Consider the following 16,208-nt stretch of genomic DNA (forward strand, 5'->3'; position numbering starts at 1 on the left):
ACCTTGGAGGGAAAGAGAAGTGCGTATAAGCACGAACATTATTCAGACTTGTTCGAACATACACGATCCAACACAAATTCCAGACACTTTTCCCACAAACCTCCTCGATGAGGTGTTTGTGGAGGCGTAAGACCGGGTTCGCAGAGATGTTCCGGTCGGGATCTCTCGTAGAGAGGAGGATTGTAGTTCGCTGGTTTGAGGAGAACTTTGTGTTTTTGGAGCTATTCACGGGAAACAATGCGGGAGATCATCTGGCTATCTGGGCTCCGGATGTTGTAGGTAGATCTCCAGACTGGGTTCGAGTTACCCTCAACGAAGAGAAATTATCTTGGTCCGCGAGGGTGGATGCCCATACCAACAGCGGGCTATGCACCCAACAACGCGCAAGGTCCTATCTCAACGAGAGCACGAACCTTCAACTCATCACCGTGGCTGGACGATCGAGCGATATTAAGAAAATAACTTCTTATCGCTGCAAGCGTCAACCTTGGCTCCATCACTATTGATACCCACCTTCGGCTTAGGGCGAACAAAAGGAGCCAATCTGTAAGGTCCAAAATGTCGTGTAATCGAGGTGAATTGATCATACTCTCCCTTGACACGCCTAGATACAACCTGACGTGGCGTGACACTACGGACCGAACTAAGGCGAGGGAATCGGTTTGACAGGTAGTCAGAAAGGGTACAAGAAAACCCAGGCCAGCTGAAAGTCAAATCATAAAGAGGAAGGGGTCTCGTGATCCCTGCTCACGCGACAGCATGGTCTGTGGTTGCAGTTTAGAGATACGTGTTGTCATCTGTTGACAGTGTTGAGAGAGTGTGGTTCAAATAGCGACACGGGACCAGAGGATATGACTGAGGACTGAGCTCTGAGAGTCAGCATGGGATGTGTTGCATCTACCCTATCCAATGTGGATGTCTGTGTACTTGCTCCATGGACATATGTCTTCTTGGGCCGTTTCGATTCCATTCCTTCAATCAGTTGCTCATGCGCACTAACTCGAATTGGACTGTGCCTCCGGTTTGTCATAGCGGTCGTAACATAGCAGATTGTATTGTCGTACTGAACATTGTCCCCAAGCTCATTTTGCAAGCTGATGGCTCTCTCAGCCGAGAATCAAAATTCCCTCAACGCCTCCCTTGATGATTCGAAAACGACAGGATCACTGAACATGACAGAGCAGAGAAGAACAATAATTTGGCCTCGTCCATATCATATCAGCCTGTAAAATCACGATCCCACTCCGACATAAGACTGCTTTTTCTCTAAACCGTCCATCGCATCACAAACCGAAGAAACTTTTCATTCCCTTGTGGGGGTCGACATCCACTTTTCCGCCTGTCGAACTTTTAGCCCCCGCGAACATGAGGGCCAACTGCGCCACACCAACAACCACGACACTTGCGACAGCAACCGCAACAATCCCCCAGTGTACTACACTCAATATCTGCTTCCTCATAAGAATCAGGATCATGGCAGTGACAGCACATATCTCGGCGGTGATAACTCCACCGAGGACCCCCGCATCAACTTCGATAAAAGCCTTCTTACGACCTGTCCCAAGCAAAATTGCTGACATGCCAAGCAATATGTAAGAGATGACGAGGAGGCCACTGTAAAAGAAAAAGAGGGTTCTTTCCAGGGACCGTTGACGGGGGCTGAGTAACTGGTGAGGACGGTGGGGCAAGGATCCCGGTGTTTTCGAAGAATATGAGTTGGGCCGACTTTTCTTATGTTTATGGGGTTGTGGCACGATCAACTCGTCGGTATCCGAATCTGATGACTCTGGATCGCCATCGCCGGTTTGCTGATCAGCGAGCAAAGGTGTTCGCTCTGATGAGGACTTTTGGCCCGTTGGTGCGGAGGCAAGAGGTAACCAAGACAAGACTCTACTGGTGCCTTTGCATAGGCTGTTGTACATGACCCCGAAAGCCTTGGACACTGTTTCAGCACCTGGAAAGGCAGGCTCGTTGGGATCGACATAGATAGCATATCCCTCTTCTGGGTTCGCATCTGAGTCTCCGTCGTCGAATTCGTTCCAGTACCTAATAGGAGTGGGATCCCTTTCGGGAACCTTGATTCGTGCACGTTTTCGCCTTCGATTCTTATTCGGTGCACCCTTTGATGCCATCTGAAGAGAGGCTTCACCGGTGACCCCGATGTCATCTGAGGTCACAGAAGAATATCCACGGGCGGCCACCGAAAAGACACTGTCGGTGGGGCCATCGCTAGAAGACGGTCCTGAAGAGGTGCCAGCCACGTCAGAAGCGCTCACCCGGGTGCGATTCGCTGTTCCGGGCCGGGACACGCGAGGGACTATGGGTACCTTCCTAATGTCTTTCTCCAGAAGAGGGTGCCATGATGCCGGAGGAAGGTCCTTCTGAGCCGTGTGAATGGCCATACCCTCCAGCGTAAAGTCGTAGACCCTTTCTACTAGATGTGACTCGTCAAAGGCTCGAACAACGGCAGGCGTGCGAGCAAATTCCCAGCGGATATGAGAATAGCGTATGGGAAAGCGTCGCCGGCCTGAGAGGGATGATGCGGTTCACCAAGCTGCTGCATATCCACGGGCATGACGGTGACGGAGGTGTCGAGTGTGGCCCAATTTGCGACTTCGGCCGTATTGGTCAGTCCGACGTATCGGGTGCGATTGGTGCAGACCTCGGCCAAGGGTTTGACGTCTCGATGTTCTGTGAGGTAGTGCTGGATGGCGCGAATTTCGTTGGAGACATTGGACGCCAAAGATTCGCGTTGAAGAGCGCCTGCCAGGTCCTTGCGGTCGAGGGTGAGAATGGTACCACCGGACGACGTGGGCGAAAGTCCGGCCAGAGTCACGACAGCTTCCGGGTTGTAGCTCCAGTGGCCACTCAGCGCGATTTGTGAGGGCCTCGACGTGCCGAAATCTTTGACGAACCGGTGTGCATTGTCAAAGACAACCATATGCACGAGGGCCGAGCTGGGGCCGGAGAAAGACATAAGCCGTTTTCGGGTACCGTCCCAGTTTCCAGAATCTCTTCGTGATGGTGTTGAAGGGACAGAGCCATCACGCATATGTCTCAGAAGCAGTGTCCGGGCCTCGTCCAGGTTGTCCGGGTGAATCCAATAGAAGGCGCTGCCGGCGGCCTCCCCATAGGGCACTGTCAATACCGCAGCATCAAACGCAAGAGGACCCCGGAGGACGGCATCGTTAATTTGAGTCACCGCGGACCTCTTTGCAGAAGCGGAAATGCGTTTCTGTTGCCTATCCGCCGAACGTTCTCGAGGGCGTCCAGTCAGCATCGGACCGGCGAGTTCTTCCGTCAAGATGGCGGATTGTTCCGCCAGTTGCTGAAGGTAGTCAGAGAAATCCGTCTGCAGCTTTTTGGAAGAGAAGACCTCCACGTCCAGCCGAGTCTGCAACGAGGTCGATCCGGTCCATTTACGGTACTTCTTCAAAATCTTGCGGAAGGCGGTCTTCTGGACAGCGGCAAAGCGGGACAGGTTTTGTATCTCATCTCCAATGTCTTCTGTATCCCGGACCAGCTGTTGGTACTTGCGAGCTTGCATGATTGGCTTATCGAAAGCATGGTCTTCGACTGCGCGTTGTGCTGTACGAATCTGCTTTTCGAGGTGGGCCAGGCGTCGTTCAATCTCGCCCTGCTTGCTTCGAAGAAAGAGGGTGACATTGTCATATTCGGCTTGCAAGACCTTGAACAGCTGATTGTCCAGCTCTTCCCAACGACTCTTTCCTTGCGTGGGGATATCGACAGGAACAGCTACGCCGGCGGAGGTTTTATTCTTGATGAGGTGTTTTATTTCATTGTATTTAAAATTGTACGCAGCCCATTTTGGCACCGACCTCTGGTACAGAGTCTCGCCGAACTTCATTGGCGTTTACTGTAAGCTGGCGTTGAGTGTGGGGAGGCTAACCTCGAGGGCGAAGGAACGGTTCATGGGAGAAGGGACGAATTCGGCAAAAGCGACGAGTGAGCGGGGAGACTGGAGGAGATATGAAGGGGACTGTTATGTCCAAAGGAAGGCCATGCATGTGAGGAGGTGGCGAAGGAGAGAAAGATAAACTGATATTGTGAGAGAAGAGGTGATAAAATAGCCCAGAATGTTATAAGCCGGGGTAACCCCCAGTGGTGTTATGAAGGCCGGCCCCTCCGATAACGAGCCTGCTTGATGCAAGTCACTATCAAAAAACGCTGAAAGACTAATTAAATGCAGGTGATGGCTTGGGCTTGAGATGTTTCGCAGTTGGGGGACTGGACATTGGCCTAATGGACCTAGTGGAGATTATTTGGAGTGAAGACGATTCTGAGATGCAATTTCGGTGCTTGGTGTCGGATTAGAGGCTCGAGACATGAGCAGGAACCAGGCCTGGAGCCTTAAAAGCCTATTTTGATGTGCTTTGGGAGAGCCAGTTCGGCAGAGCTCCCGCAGAGCGTTAGTTAGACTGCTGTCACTGTCAGGTAAGCGAGGTAAGCGACTCTTGGCTAAGAAATATTGGCGCGTTCATACAATCCACTTCCTCCTCAACTAACAAAGCGCAATCACCAGACCCATCTACTTAGGTTTTATCCCACCATGAACCAAACTTGTTTTTAGGTATCTCCGTTGTAAGAGACCACCAGTGTTATCTTCTCAGTTTTGTCTGTGTGCGGGCCATGCGGACAGCTGCGGTCAATACTACCAGTTAACTTGTCATGGCATCGCGCGATACAAGGGTGACTGGGAATCAGCTTTTTTTTCTCCTCACATGCCAGTTGCGTCATTGGCTTTTTCTGGACATGATGTTCATAGCATAGGAGCGGGTCCAGGGTCGTGTCGGCTTGCTTTACCTGCCCTTCCGTGTATCGTGAATGATAGTGGCATCTCCCCACTACTACGTTTTGCCTGTAAAATCGGCCGAGACACACCAAAGAGGGGTAAAATGCGCAGAGATATCCCTGCCTATCCGATATCGAGGTGGCTGGTATCAACCTTGAAATCATCCCACGCGACCACTGAGTGCTGTAAGTGGCTACTACATATGAGGTGCAGGGGGGAGGCCCTATAAACAGAGACTGGCAAAGTTCGGCACACGACACCATTACTGTGCCAGCAATTAGCCGGAATTGTGGAGCGGTGTAGCTCGCCAAAATTTATTCTCCGAAGTGTTGAAACTTTACTGGCTAGTGGCTGTTGAAAAAATAATAAAAAATATCCATCACCAAACCGAGCACGAGGCACAACGGCGGACAACGGGGCTTGCATTCCGAATACCTGCCCATAAACATCATGGCTACGGTTAGCGGTACACCAACTGACTCGGCAGGACTGCTTGCAAGTCTCTCCGATTCCTCACAATTGTTCCTGCAGCCATCATCCTTTCTCCATTTGGAGACGCTCGCATGTTTGAAATCCCTCCTCGATCCTTTAGCGGCCGATGTTGCAGATGCCCAAAAGCTGAGGCGAGATGAAAATCGAAGAAAGAGAAAGCGGGGAGATATCGCGGACGAAGAGGAAGTTCTGCAATTGCGTCAAATATACACGCATGGGCTTGGTGTAAAACAAGTATGGGAACAGGCGAGACGAGTTCTTGATGCTGCGTGTTCGGAAGTTGAGAAAGACATCGTCGCTCACAAGGCCCTCGCCGAGGCAGGTAACTCAACCTCCAACCGCATGAATGGTCGCAGGACAGACGACGACGATCTCTCACTTGGCTCAGAAGAGGACGAGAGTATGCAGGAAGAAGATGACATTGAGGTTGATATGCTGGACAACGAATTCTCTGGTGGAGATGATGATCATGATGAGGAGGAAGATATTGAAGGAGACATCGAGGCCGAAGACTCCGAATCAGAAATCGAACAGCAGGATCCGGGAACCTATATTCCAGACCCCCACCATCTGAATGACGGTTTCTTTTCTATCGATGACTTCAATAAGCAAACCCAATTCCTTGAGCAGCAAGATGCTAGAGGCGAGGATGACAACCCCAGTGATGAAGATGAAATCGATTGGGATGCGGATCCATTCACCATGGCCTATCACAAACCCAAAGGGAAAGTCGGCGATCAGAATACGGGCCGAGGAAATGACCTGGACGCCGAGGATGATTCCGGTGATGACGAAGATGCTGGTCCAACCTTTGGAAATGCGGACTTGAATGCCCATGACGGCGACGAAGATATGTTGAACGAGGAAGAAGACGGGAATCTCGACGGTGGTGTCCCCGGACTGGACAACACCAACGAAATTCGATATGCCGACTTCTTTGTCCCTCCTCCCAAACGGCTGTCAAAATCAAAACGCATGCGCGCACTGCCCAAAACACAGCCAACTCCTCAGCTGCGTCTTCAACGGGAGGAAGATATTGAAAATGACATGCAACGGGCGATCGCTGATGTTCGACGCGACCTTCTTGAATCCGACGAAGAAGTTTCCGACTTCGAATCGGGTTCTGATATGGACGACGCAATACCGTCAATGAAGAATATGTCTACCCACGAGAAACAAAGGGCCGCTATTGCAGCGGAGATCCGTCGTCTTGAAGCTGCCAATGTAGCGAAACGAGACTGGACATTGTCTGGCGAAGCCCGTGCGGTCGATCGACCTCTGAACTCACTAATCGAGGAGGATCTGGAGTTCGAACGAGTCGGCAAACCAGTGCCTGTCATTACGGCCGAAGTCTCAGAAGAGATTGAGCGATTGGTCAAGCGACGCATCTTGGCACGAGAATTTGACGAAGTCATCCGGCGACTTCCTGATGCTATTGGAAGCGCCAGTATGACCCGTCGCGGACGGATTCATCTTGACGATACGAAACCACAATCCGGTCTGGCGGACATTTACGAACAGGAACACCTCCGCGCCACAGACCCAGGATACGTGGACACGCGGTCCGCCGCAACGAAGAAACAGCATGAGGAGATTTCTCGGCTATGGAAGGAGGTGTCAAGTCAATTGGACCTGTTGAGTAACCTACATTTCAAACCGAAGCGCTTGGAGGTAGAAATCAAGGCGGTAGAAGATACACCGGTCATCAGCATGGAAGATGCGAGACCCGTGGGTACGGGTATCAATGGAGAAGCAAGCATGCTTGCCCCTCAGGAGGTGTACCGGCCCGGCGAAGAGAAGTCGCGAGGGGATGGCGATCGAGACGTGATTGTGCGCAAAAGCGGTTCGAGCGTGAATAAAGACGAAATGACAAGGGAGGAAAAACTCCGGCGACGAAGGCGGGAGAAAGAGCGGATGAAAAAATCCCAAGCGCAAGCGGGGAAGAACTCGTCAGTGTCATCATCAGGTGCCGGCGATGCAAGGGCCAACAAGCAGGGCAAGAAATCCAAGGACCAAGAGAAAGCAGACATCCTCTCCGAACTGCGCAAAGGAAATGTCAAGGTCGTGGGGAAGAAGGGCGAGCTGCGTGATATCGATGGGAAGACAGGCAAAAAGCGCAACGGCGAATCGAGCATTCATGCCAGTTCTGGAGCAGGATCGTGGAAGCTGTAGCAACTAATAGGACTCGATTCAACAAGCCTCCCATTCTGACGTACCCATATATTAATTTAAGAACACCAAGTCAGGCACTAGCGAGGTAGATGCGCAAAACAAAATGAAATCTTGTGAGAAAGATTTAGAGTTGGAAAATAAGAGCACACAAAACTAAATAGGGGTATCTATCCACCTCCACATACAACTTCAAAGAATCAAGGACAAAATTATGTATAATGAGAATAACGTCCTGGTCCCAATACGATGTCCCGCTGCAAGATCCGATTCGTACAGAAATCGAGAATATAGACATAAAGACAAGACATAGTTGCCAAAACGAGTGATGTGGATGAGGCTGACGGGTCTTGCCGGTGATTCGACCCGGCCCGGCGACAGATTCTGAGGGCAAGAGAGGATTCAACCAGGTAATGAATGCGCTTCGCCTGTGGTAATATGTGCCGGTGATGTGGGCGAGCCGATGTGAGCCCAATGTGTCTGGTCCAGCAGACACGAATCATTGAGCTCAGAATGTCCCCGTTTTGAGTGGCTGTCGGGTTCGGTTCCGTCCCCGTCGTTCTTAAATGTCCGGTCCGGTCCACCTCATTATTTTCAAGTGGCGCCGTAAAATGCTGTGGTGCAGCCATGTGTGATCCAAGCATAATTGACTCAAAAGAGTCCACCAAGAAAGCTCCTGCGCTTACTATCGTTCCGGCTACCCAGAGCGGGTCTCCCATCCCAAGTCTTGATGGGGACTTCATCATAGTTGTACCCGCTGTAGCCACGATCATCCGCAGGGTCGCGATCTCGTCGTCGCCTTCGTTCTTTCCTGTCTCGCTCGTCGCTACCGCCGCTCGCACTCTTACCTTCTGCACGACGAGAACTCTTTCTTCGTGCGCGATATTCTTCAATCTCCGCATCCGTCATTCCAGCATACTTGTCGCGGTTGCGACTGCTGCGTTTGTGAGAGTCGATTTCATCTGCCGGTCGCGGTTTCTCGCCACTGGGGTCCAAGATTGTGCCCTCAACAGGTGGAATCTCGGGGGGCTCATCCGCTTGCGAGTTGATCCACGAGCTGGTCTTGTTTGCTGGCGGTGCGGTTCCCTTGCCGCTCCCACTTCGACTCTCATGGTATTCTTCGACCAAAGCACTGGACCTTTTGCGGCTTGATCTTTCTCCGTCTTTGTCTCGGCCTTTCCGTTCTTCTCTTCGTCTCCGTCTATCCTCTTCTTCAGCATAATATGACTTTCTTCGTTCTTCTCGTGCTATCTCGCGATCTCCACCTTGTTCAGCTTCAAGTTGAGCACGAAGTCGCCTCCGTTCTTCTCGCCTTCGTTCGGCTTCTGCATTCATCTCGAGTTCTTCTTGCTGGATGCGTGCTTCTCTTGCGGCTCGACGGGCTCGCTTTTCTTCTCGGCGTCGTTCTTCTTCTTCCTCTTCTCTTCTGGCGCGCTCACGAGCTTTACGTTGACGAGCTTCTATGTCGGCCTTTTCCCGTTCCCGTCTCTCTTTTCGCCGCTGCTCACGTTCCACACGGTCGGCTTCCTCCGTCCGATCACGAGCTTCTCGCTTCGCTCTCCGCTCAGCGCGTCGAGCCTCCATGTCGACGTCCGTTTCGGCAGGCGCGTCAGTCGTGAAGCCTTCTCCGTCCACAACTCGGGATCTTCTCTTTGATCGGTCTTTAGTTCGGACCGGTAGCCCTTGGTCCTCAGCGTCAGTGAGGGTGGTACTCCTTGGTCGCTCCTTTTCGGTCTCCACGGGCCTTGTGGTTCCAAAGAAACTGCTGAAAAATCCCGTAGATCTTCTTGATGCTGTAGTACTGCTTCTTTTCAAAGAAGGAGGAGGGTGATCTACAAAGGCCATGTCGTCAGGGCCGCTGGTGACTAATGGTTCGCCATGCGTAGCATTGTCCACCATGACCACATCGTCATCTTGAGAAACCGTTTTGCCGTGCGACTTGATCTGTGAATAAGAAACCCGTCCGTCAGCTTGCACTTCTTTGATGAAGTCTGGTGACCAAGATGGGCGAACTATTTGCTCCCGTCGATTAGAGGAGGCTTTTGTACCTACCTCTTTCTTTGATTTGGAAGCCTTGGATTTTGATTTCTCAGTCGTAAATGTGCCATTGGCCGCAGGTGGATTGTCGTGGGTATGGATCATCACCATATCGTCGTCGTCGATTGGGTATGGATCGGGAGCGCCTAGGTAGAAGGAGCTATTAGCGCTGGTCATGCTTCCGCGGGTGACACGGCACCGTTATTTAACGTACCTGACGATTTTCCTTTCACCGACCGTCGTCGCTCCACTTTGGAGGTTTTCATGCCCATAAGCTTCGCCGCCTTGTCGGTCACTTCAGGCTCGTCTTCAAGTGGGGACACAAGACCGTCCATAGATTGACGTCGAGATGATGGCCTAGAGCTTGCGGCGCCGCTAGGTCTTCGAGTCGTCTTGGGCCGCATCGCCGATGGGGGAGGTCCGCCGAACATAAAGTTGGAGAATGACGTACCACGGGTAGTCGTCTTAGGTCGTTCCGTTTTCCTCGGCTTCGTCTCCTTGTCGGATCCAGAAGACTTAGACAGCTTTTCGGCTTCTTTCTTGTCCTCCTGCTCCTTTTCCTTGGGAGTTCGAGTGGACTTGGATCTAGTGAGGCCAGGCGGTGACTTCTCTTTCTTGACAGTCGGCGACATATCAGTGTCTTCCTTGAGCTTTTCTTTGGTCGGTCTCTTCGGTGGTGGGGCTGCACCCCAGAATCCCCAGGAAGCAGTAGCAGAACGCTCGATCCGCGGTCGCTCCTTCTTGGCAGTCTTCTTTTCCTCGGACGGAGGTGTAGGAGGCTTCGGTTCCTCGTCGAGCAGATCCAAGTCCTTGGCCGCAGATTCCTTGGGTGTGGTGGTCTTGGACTTGGTACTTTTCTTCTCAACAGTCTTGGTCTTTGATTTAGGCTTTTCGGGTGACGCTGGCAGTGACGGGTTGTCAAGGTCGAGAATGTCGTCAAGGTCGTCGCCAAACGCGCCAGGGAAGCTCCCGGGAACGGAGTCTTTTGATTTCTTCTCCTCGGCAACGGGGGACGCGTCGGTCTTCTGCTTGCTGGTCTTTGTAGAGGTTGTTTTCGTCTTGACGGATGCCTTGTCCTTGAGCTTCTTTTCCTCTTTGGGCGATGGCACGTCTTCTGGTGGAGGCAAATCCTTAGTCAGCACCTTGTCGGTCTTCGACTTCTTTCCGCTCTCTTCTTTGGTGCCCTCCAAAGCCTTGATGCGTTCCGCAACAGAGGAGCCCAGCTTATTCTTGGTGGTCATTGCCTTTGAGGTCTTTGAAGAAGCAACGGGCTTGTCGAGGTCCAGTCCAAGGTCGAGGTCCTTTGTGAGGTCTGCTAGCGCGTCACCCTCATTGGCCGACCCCTGTTTGGTAATTTCCCTTTTGGAGTCAAGGTCCTTTTTGCCAGCTGTCTTTTTGGACGTCGACGCGCTCCCCCAGAATCCAAAGTAGTCGTCATCTTTCTTTTCTTCGACCTTCTCTTCCTGGTTAGAAGTGGTCTTCTTCAGCTTAGATCCCTTGCCAGTTTTGGATGCGGGTGTAGGCTCGTCAAGAATGTCAATAAGATCAATTGCATCCTTGGTTTTGCTGGATTTGGAGTCCGTTTTGGATAGTTTGCCGTTCTTCTTTTTCGAAGTCTTTGCGACTGCAGCTGCTGCAGCTTCTTCTTCTGCCAATCGTGCTGCTTCCGCCTCGGCCTCTTCAGCCTCTCGAGCCAGCCTTTCTTCCTCTTCTTTTTGGGCTTGCTCTTCGGCCTCCTTTTTAGCCTTGGCTTCTTTTTCCTTTTTGGTCAGTTTGGTGGTCCCCGTTGACGTTCCAAAGCCCCATATGCTCTTCATAGCCTTGGCGGGAGTTTCTTCTGGCAGAGGGTCCTCCACAGGTGCAATGTCGCCCGAGTCGTCTACGTCTTTGCTCTTCTTCGTCTTGTCCTTCCCCGTGGTCGTCTTGGAGCCCGTGGTCTTTTTCGAGGACGTCTTGCTCTTTGTTGTGGTCAACGCAGCCCATGTGTCGTCCACGGCGTCGTTGTCCAGCAACTCCATTGGATCAGGTTCTGGGGTTAAACCTTGAGCTGGTGGACTTGGAACGGGCGGGGGAGGCTCCTCCTTGCTCTTGGACTTCTTACTTCCTTTCTTATCCTTGACGCCCCAAGAGGCCCATAGGTCATCTCCCGCAGGAGTTTCGGGGTTTTCCGGTACCTGGGGCTCCTCGACTTCAGTGATGCCCTTCTTTTTGTCTTTTGCGGATTTCTTCTTGTCTTTAGCAGAGGTACTGAAGGATCCCCATATGTCTTCAGTCTTGTCTTCCACTGGCTGTGGTTCAGGTTCCACGACGGGTTCGGGCTCGGCATCAGGAGGTGCTACTGCGGTGGACTTCTTCTTCGCCTCCTTCTCTTTCTTCTTCTTATCTTTCGATGAGAGGGTGGCGAAACTGCCCCAGTCGTCCTCTTCCTTAATTCCTGCTACGGGCTCGGGTTCCGGCGGAGGCGGCGGCGGTTCCTCGTCGAGGTCAAGGAATCCTTTTTTCTTGGTCTCATTTTCCTTCTTCTTCTTTTTATCTTTGGAAGAAATTGCACTCCAGGTACCCCAGATATCATTCTCCTTGACCTCTGGTTCCGGCTCAGGCTCTGCTGGTGGTGGCGGGAGGTCTTCTTCCACGAGATCTAAGAAGCCCTTCTTTTTGGCTTCTTTCTCCCTTTTCTTTTTCTCTTTGGCAGACAAACCGACCGTTCCCCAAATGTCATTGTCCTTTGTCTGCGGCTCCGGCTCGGGCCATACTTCAGGAGGTGGCGGAGGCTCGTCAATTTCGTCGAAAAGTCCCTTCTTTTTCGCTTCCTTTTCCTTCTTCTTCTTCTCCTTGGAAGATAGTCCGAATCCGGCCCACGGGTCATCCTCTTTAGCTTCGGGTTCAGATTCAGGAGCAGGTGCTGGGGGATCTTCGATCGTATCCAAGAATCCCTTTTTCTTAGATTTCTTTTTATCCTTGACGGTGGTTCCCCAGCCTCCCCATGTGTCGTCTTCTTTGACTCCTGGCTCTGACTGAGGCTCTGGAACTGGAGGAGGTGGTGGAGGCTCTTCGTCGGGAATAATCAATCCCTTCTTTTTAGCTTCTTTTTCCTTCTTTTTCCTCTCTTTAGCGGAAAGATTGGCCCAGCCACTGATATCAGCGATGCTGTCCTTGGGTTCTTCTTTGACCGGTTCAGGTTCGGGCTCAACCTCGACTATGGGATCTGGGATGGATGGTTCAGGGCTTGCAAATTTGCCTTTCTTTCCCTTCTTGTCTTTCTTTCCGAAAGAGCTCCATATATCTTCGGATGCAGCCGGGGGCTCAGGTTCAGGCTGCGGTGGAGGCGGAATTTCTTCAGGGGCTGCTCCCTTCTTTCCCTTTTTATCTTTTTTGCCTTTGGTCGTGCTAGAAACGGCACAACTGTCCTCCGCTGCGGGAGGATCGATCGTGGTGGTTTTAATGTCAGCAGGAAAGCCCATATCGACAGAAGCGGAGAGGTCCTCAATACCGCTTTTTTTTCCCTTCTTGTCTTTCTTCTTGGTCCCCCAAGCTGCAGCCATCCAGTCATCCCCATCCCCAGTTGTTGTATCTGGCTCGGCAGGGGGATTAGGCGCGGCTAGAAGGTCGTCATTGAAATCACCCATGAAGCCCTTCTTGTTCTTCTTGCCTGTCCCGAAGCCCCAGTCAAAAGCGTTGTCGGTTTCTCCGGCATCGACTGCGGGGTCCCTAGTCTCCACGGCAGGCTCTTCGACAGCTCCTTTTTTCCCCTTTTTCTTGTCCTTCTTGATAGTAGTAAACGCCGACCATTCATCCTTGGCAGCTGCTGGCTCTGGTTCAGCCGGGGCAGACGGGAGAGTCGGCAGTGGATCCTCGTCTAAAAATCCTTTCTTTTTTTTCTTCTTGGATGTAGACGTTCCCCAGCCCCCCAAAGATTCCTGTTCTTTCGGTTCAGGGTCGGCTGGAGCTGACTTGTCCTCCCTTTTCTCTTCCAAGAGATCCTTTTTCTTCTTATCCTTCTTGTTCATGGTAGGAAAGCCCCAGGCATCATCGGTGGTCTTCGTCTCACCGACGTCGCCGTCAAACCCGAATTCAGTATTGCCGGAGTTTAGATCACCAAAATCGAACCCAAATGTTGTGGTCTTTTTCTTGGATTTATTACCAAGTGACCAGGGATTGTTATCACCGAATTCTGTCGAGGTTTCTTTCCTGTCACTATCCCTTTTGGGGAGCCTCTCGTCAACTTTGGTTGTGGCAGTATCAAGGGATCCAAAGTCCCAAGTTTTCCCCCATGCCCCGAAGCTGCCGGAATCCTTCTTGTCGTCGGATCCGCCAAAGCTGAATTCCAACTTCGGCGCGGTGTCATCGAGGCTGATGTCCTGAAAAGCTGAGGCGCCTGGTGGGTCAGGAGCTGAAGGGAGAGCGTCGTCAACACCCTGATCAGTCAGCGTGTACCAAGTTCAACAATTAAATACCCTTACCTTTTTGTTTTTCTTTCTTTTATCTTTCTTGGTCGTGAAACCTGTTGTCCAATCGTCATCTGCTGCGGCGTTGTTCGTTTCATCAGCCCAACTGAGAGGGTTGGCAGTATTAGCGTCCTCTTCCTCCTTTTTCTTTCTTTGTTCCTCCTCTTCCTGTTTTTTCTTTTCCTCTTCCTCTTGCTTCTTTTTGTTCTTCTTTTTGTTCTTCTTACTAGTTCCCCAATCCCAGTCGTCTTCTTCTTGTCCACCTCCATTGTTGTCGTCCCCCCCGCCGCCAGCGCCACCAGCACCTCCACCGTTATCCCCGCCTCCGCCAGTGCCATCTTCACCTCCGCCGGCGGCATTGCCATCACCTTCGTTATCAGACTCGAACCATTTAGCTTGCTGGGCTTGTTTGGCTGCTTTTTTGGCCTTCTTGCCTCTTGCTTGTACACCGGTGGTGTTGTCAAAGTCTATACTGAAATCCATTCCGGGGACAGAGGTCTTTCGATTCGGGATTGAGGAACGCGGTTCGGGTTGCTCTGGGGCGGTAACGATTTGAGGTCGTGCAAGTGAATCGGTCAGGTCATTGGGAGGGAGAGCTTCGGCAGGGCAGGGGGCCCGGTACTTTCCATAAATCCGGGTATAAGTTGCCAACTGCTGCAACAAGGCTGCGACCAGCGCAGTTGCTTTCAGATAGTCATAATAATTCGGGACGACCTGCCATGTCTCGTGTCAGGTAAAAGTCTCGGTCAAATTCGGCGAGGGAGCAGAAGACGGCATTTAGAGAACGGGGCGGAGAGAAGTGTACAGGCAAGGGACTCGACAATTCACGTTAGAATAGAGGGATGTCTTGCATACCCGTTGTCCTGGCTTGCTGCTCTCGAGCATGGCGGTGTGCATGCTGTAGCGCCAATCGGTAGTGCGATTAATACCAGCCTCCGGCATCTCGCAACAACGCGACAATTGACGCTCATCCGTTCCCGTCCTCCACCCACTCGGGGTCTTTGGTCGAAAAAATGCGCTCGGCCACACATGGGCCGGGGGCGACGCGGCTACGAGAGCCGCCATGCTGTTGTTGAGCAAGGGACTGATGCAGATGGGGGTCGGAGTGGGCGAGCATTGGCTGCGACGGCAAAAATCGCAAAGTCAAGGGGGGGGAAAATAAGGACAGAAAGATGTGAGGCTGCGTATCTACAGTCCAGAGCCTCTTCTCAAAGCGATAAAGTCAGCTGTGAAGCGATGCTCGAGCTGGTGTGAATGCAGCGTCAGGAGGTCGCAAAGCAAGGTGTTCTGAGACAGCCATTCGATTGGGCGTTTAGTGTGTAAGTGGGTGGCGTCGCAACGCTCCCCCTTGCAGGGCGCTTCACGTCCCAGAAACAGTCAAGACAACCTGGCCTATCGCCTATCGCGTCCTCTATCGATACACAAAAAGGAATATTGTCGAACGGAGGAAATGGAGGATTGTTTTCTCATATAGCAAACATCTCTACGGGTGGCCATCAGCGACAACGTCCAACGCTGAAAAAATTTCAATCGATGCATTAAGATACTCCATGCAATGTATCGTCAAGAATATAGCGGTCTCGACTTGCAGCAAGCCGTGGGCGAATAGTGCGAAGGACAAAGCAATTGATATGGCACCGAAGGCCTCACCGCTACAATTGGAGGATGGTGACCAGGCGAATAGGAGACGGGCAGATGGCAAGCTCACGGGTAATGAACGAGACCAGCAAAATGCTAACAGCCCGGGAGTGTGGGTGGTGTGTAGAGAGGCTGTCTAGTTGGTGAGTTGGAGAGTGACGGTGTCGTAGTTCCTACACCGAAAAGGAATACTAGGTGACGCCCGGAAAACGCAATTGGCTCGCTCCTAAGGACAAACCAGATGAAAGAATCCCTAAACACTTGTGGATGGAGTCAGAGACCATTGACGCTTCAGTTGGCCCACAAGACATTGTTGGCAAACCCTCCCCGAGGTCATCCGAGGTCTAAGGGCCGAAAGGAAGCCAGAGAGAATTCAGAAGTAGGGAATACGCGTTATTGAATCACGATTTCAGTGGTGCAGTGACGAGCAGTAGTTCGCGGTTCTCCGAATGCGCCGTATTTTTTCACAGAAGAAATCCCATCCCATTCCCAATCATCATCACCATATCATTGCTCACGTTGTTGACTATGATCTGCGTCAACTCTCATAATCGGTCCGATTGTCGAACCAAACACGTTATCCCCGTACAAGCCCTCAGCTCAATGAATTGGGT

The 16,208-nt window shown here is 51.8% G+C and overlaps 3 protein-coding genes across 3 annotated transcripts; 1 reads left to right on the forward strand and 2 right to left on the reverse strand.

The window, feature by feature from the left end:
• Positions 1–1,283: 1,283 nt before the first annotated feature.
• Positions 1,284–3,868, reverse strand: Z518_05545 (uncharacterized protein; the record flags this gene model as incomplete). The annotated part of the gene is made up of 2 exons (XM_013416357.1): positions 1,284–2,527; positions 2,551–3,868. 2 exons carry the CDS (start codon positions 3,866–3,868, stop codon positions 1,284–1,286), a joined length of 2,562 nt encoding a protein of 853 aa, XP_013271811.1.
• A 1,395-nt stretch (positions 3,869–5,263) lies between these two features.
• On the forward strand, positions 5,264–7,477 carry Z518_05546 (uncharacterized protein; the record flags this gene model as incomplete). The annotated part of the gene is made up of 1 exon (XM_013416358.1): positions 5,264–7,477. The coding sequence occupies one exon, from the start codon at positions 5,264–5,266 to the stop codon at positions 7,475–7,477; it is 2,214 nt and encodes a 737-aa protein (XP_013271812.1).
• Positions 7,478–8,125: 648 nt separating this feature from the next.
• Positions 8,126–15,021, reverse strand: Z518_05547 (uncharacterized protein; the record flags this gene model as incomplete). Its single annotated transcript, XM_013416359.1, has 5 exons — positions 8,126–9,418; positions 9,527–9,657; positions 9,726–13,926; positions 13,972–14,670; positions 14,812–15,021. The coding sequence occupies 5 exons, from the start codon at positions 15,019–15,021 to the stop codon at positions 8,126–8,128; spliced, it is 6,534 nt and encodes a 2,177-aa protein (XP_013271813.1).
• Positions 15,022–16,208: the final 1,187 nt, after the last annotated feature.

The sequence above is a fragment of the Rhinocladiella mackenziei genome, assembly GCF_000835555.1.
Source record: "Rhinocladiella mackenziei CBS 650.93 unplaced genomic scaffold supercont1.4, whole genome shotgun sequence".
Classification (NCBI taxonomy): domain Eukaryota; kingdom Fungi; phylum Ascomycota; class Eurotiomycetes; order Chaetothyriales; family Herpotrichiellaceae; genus Rhinocladiella; species Rhinocladiella mackenziei.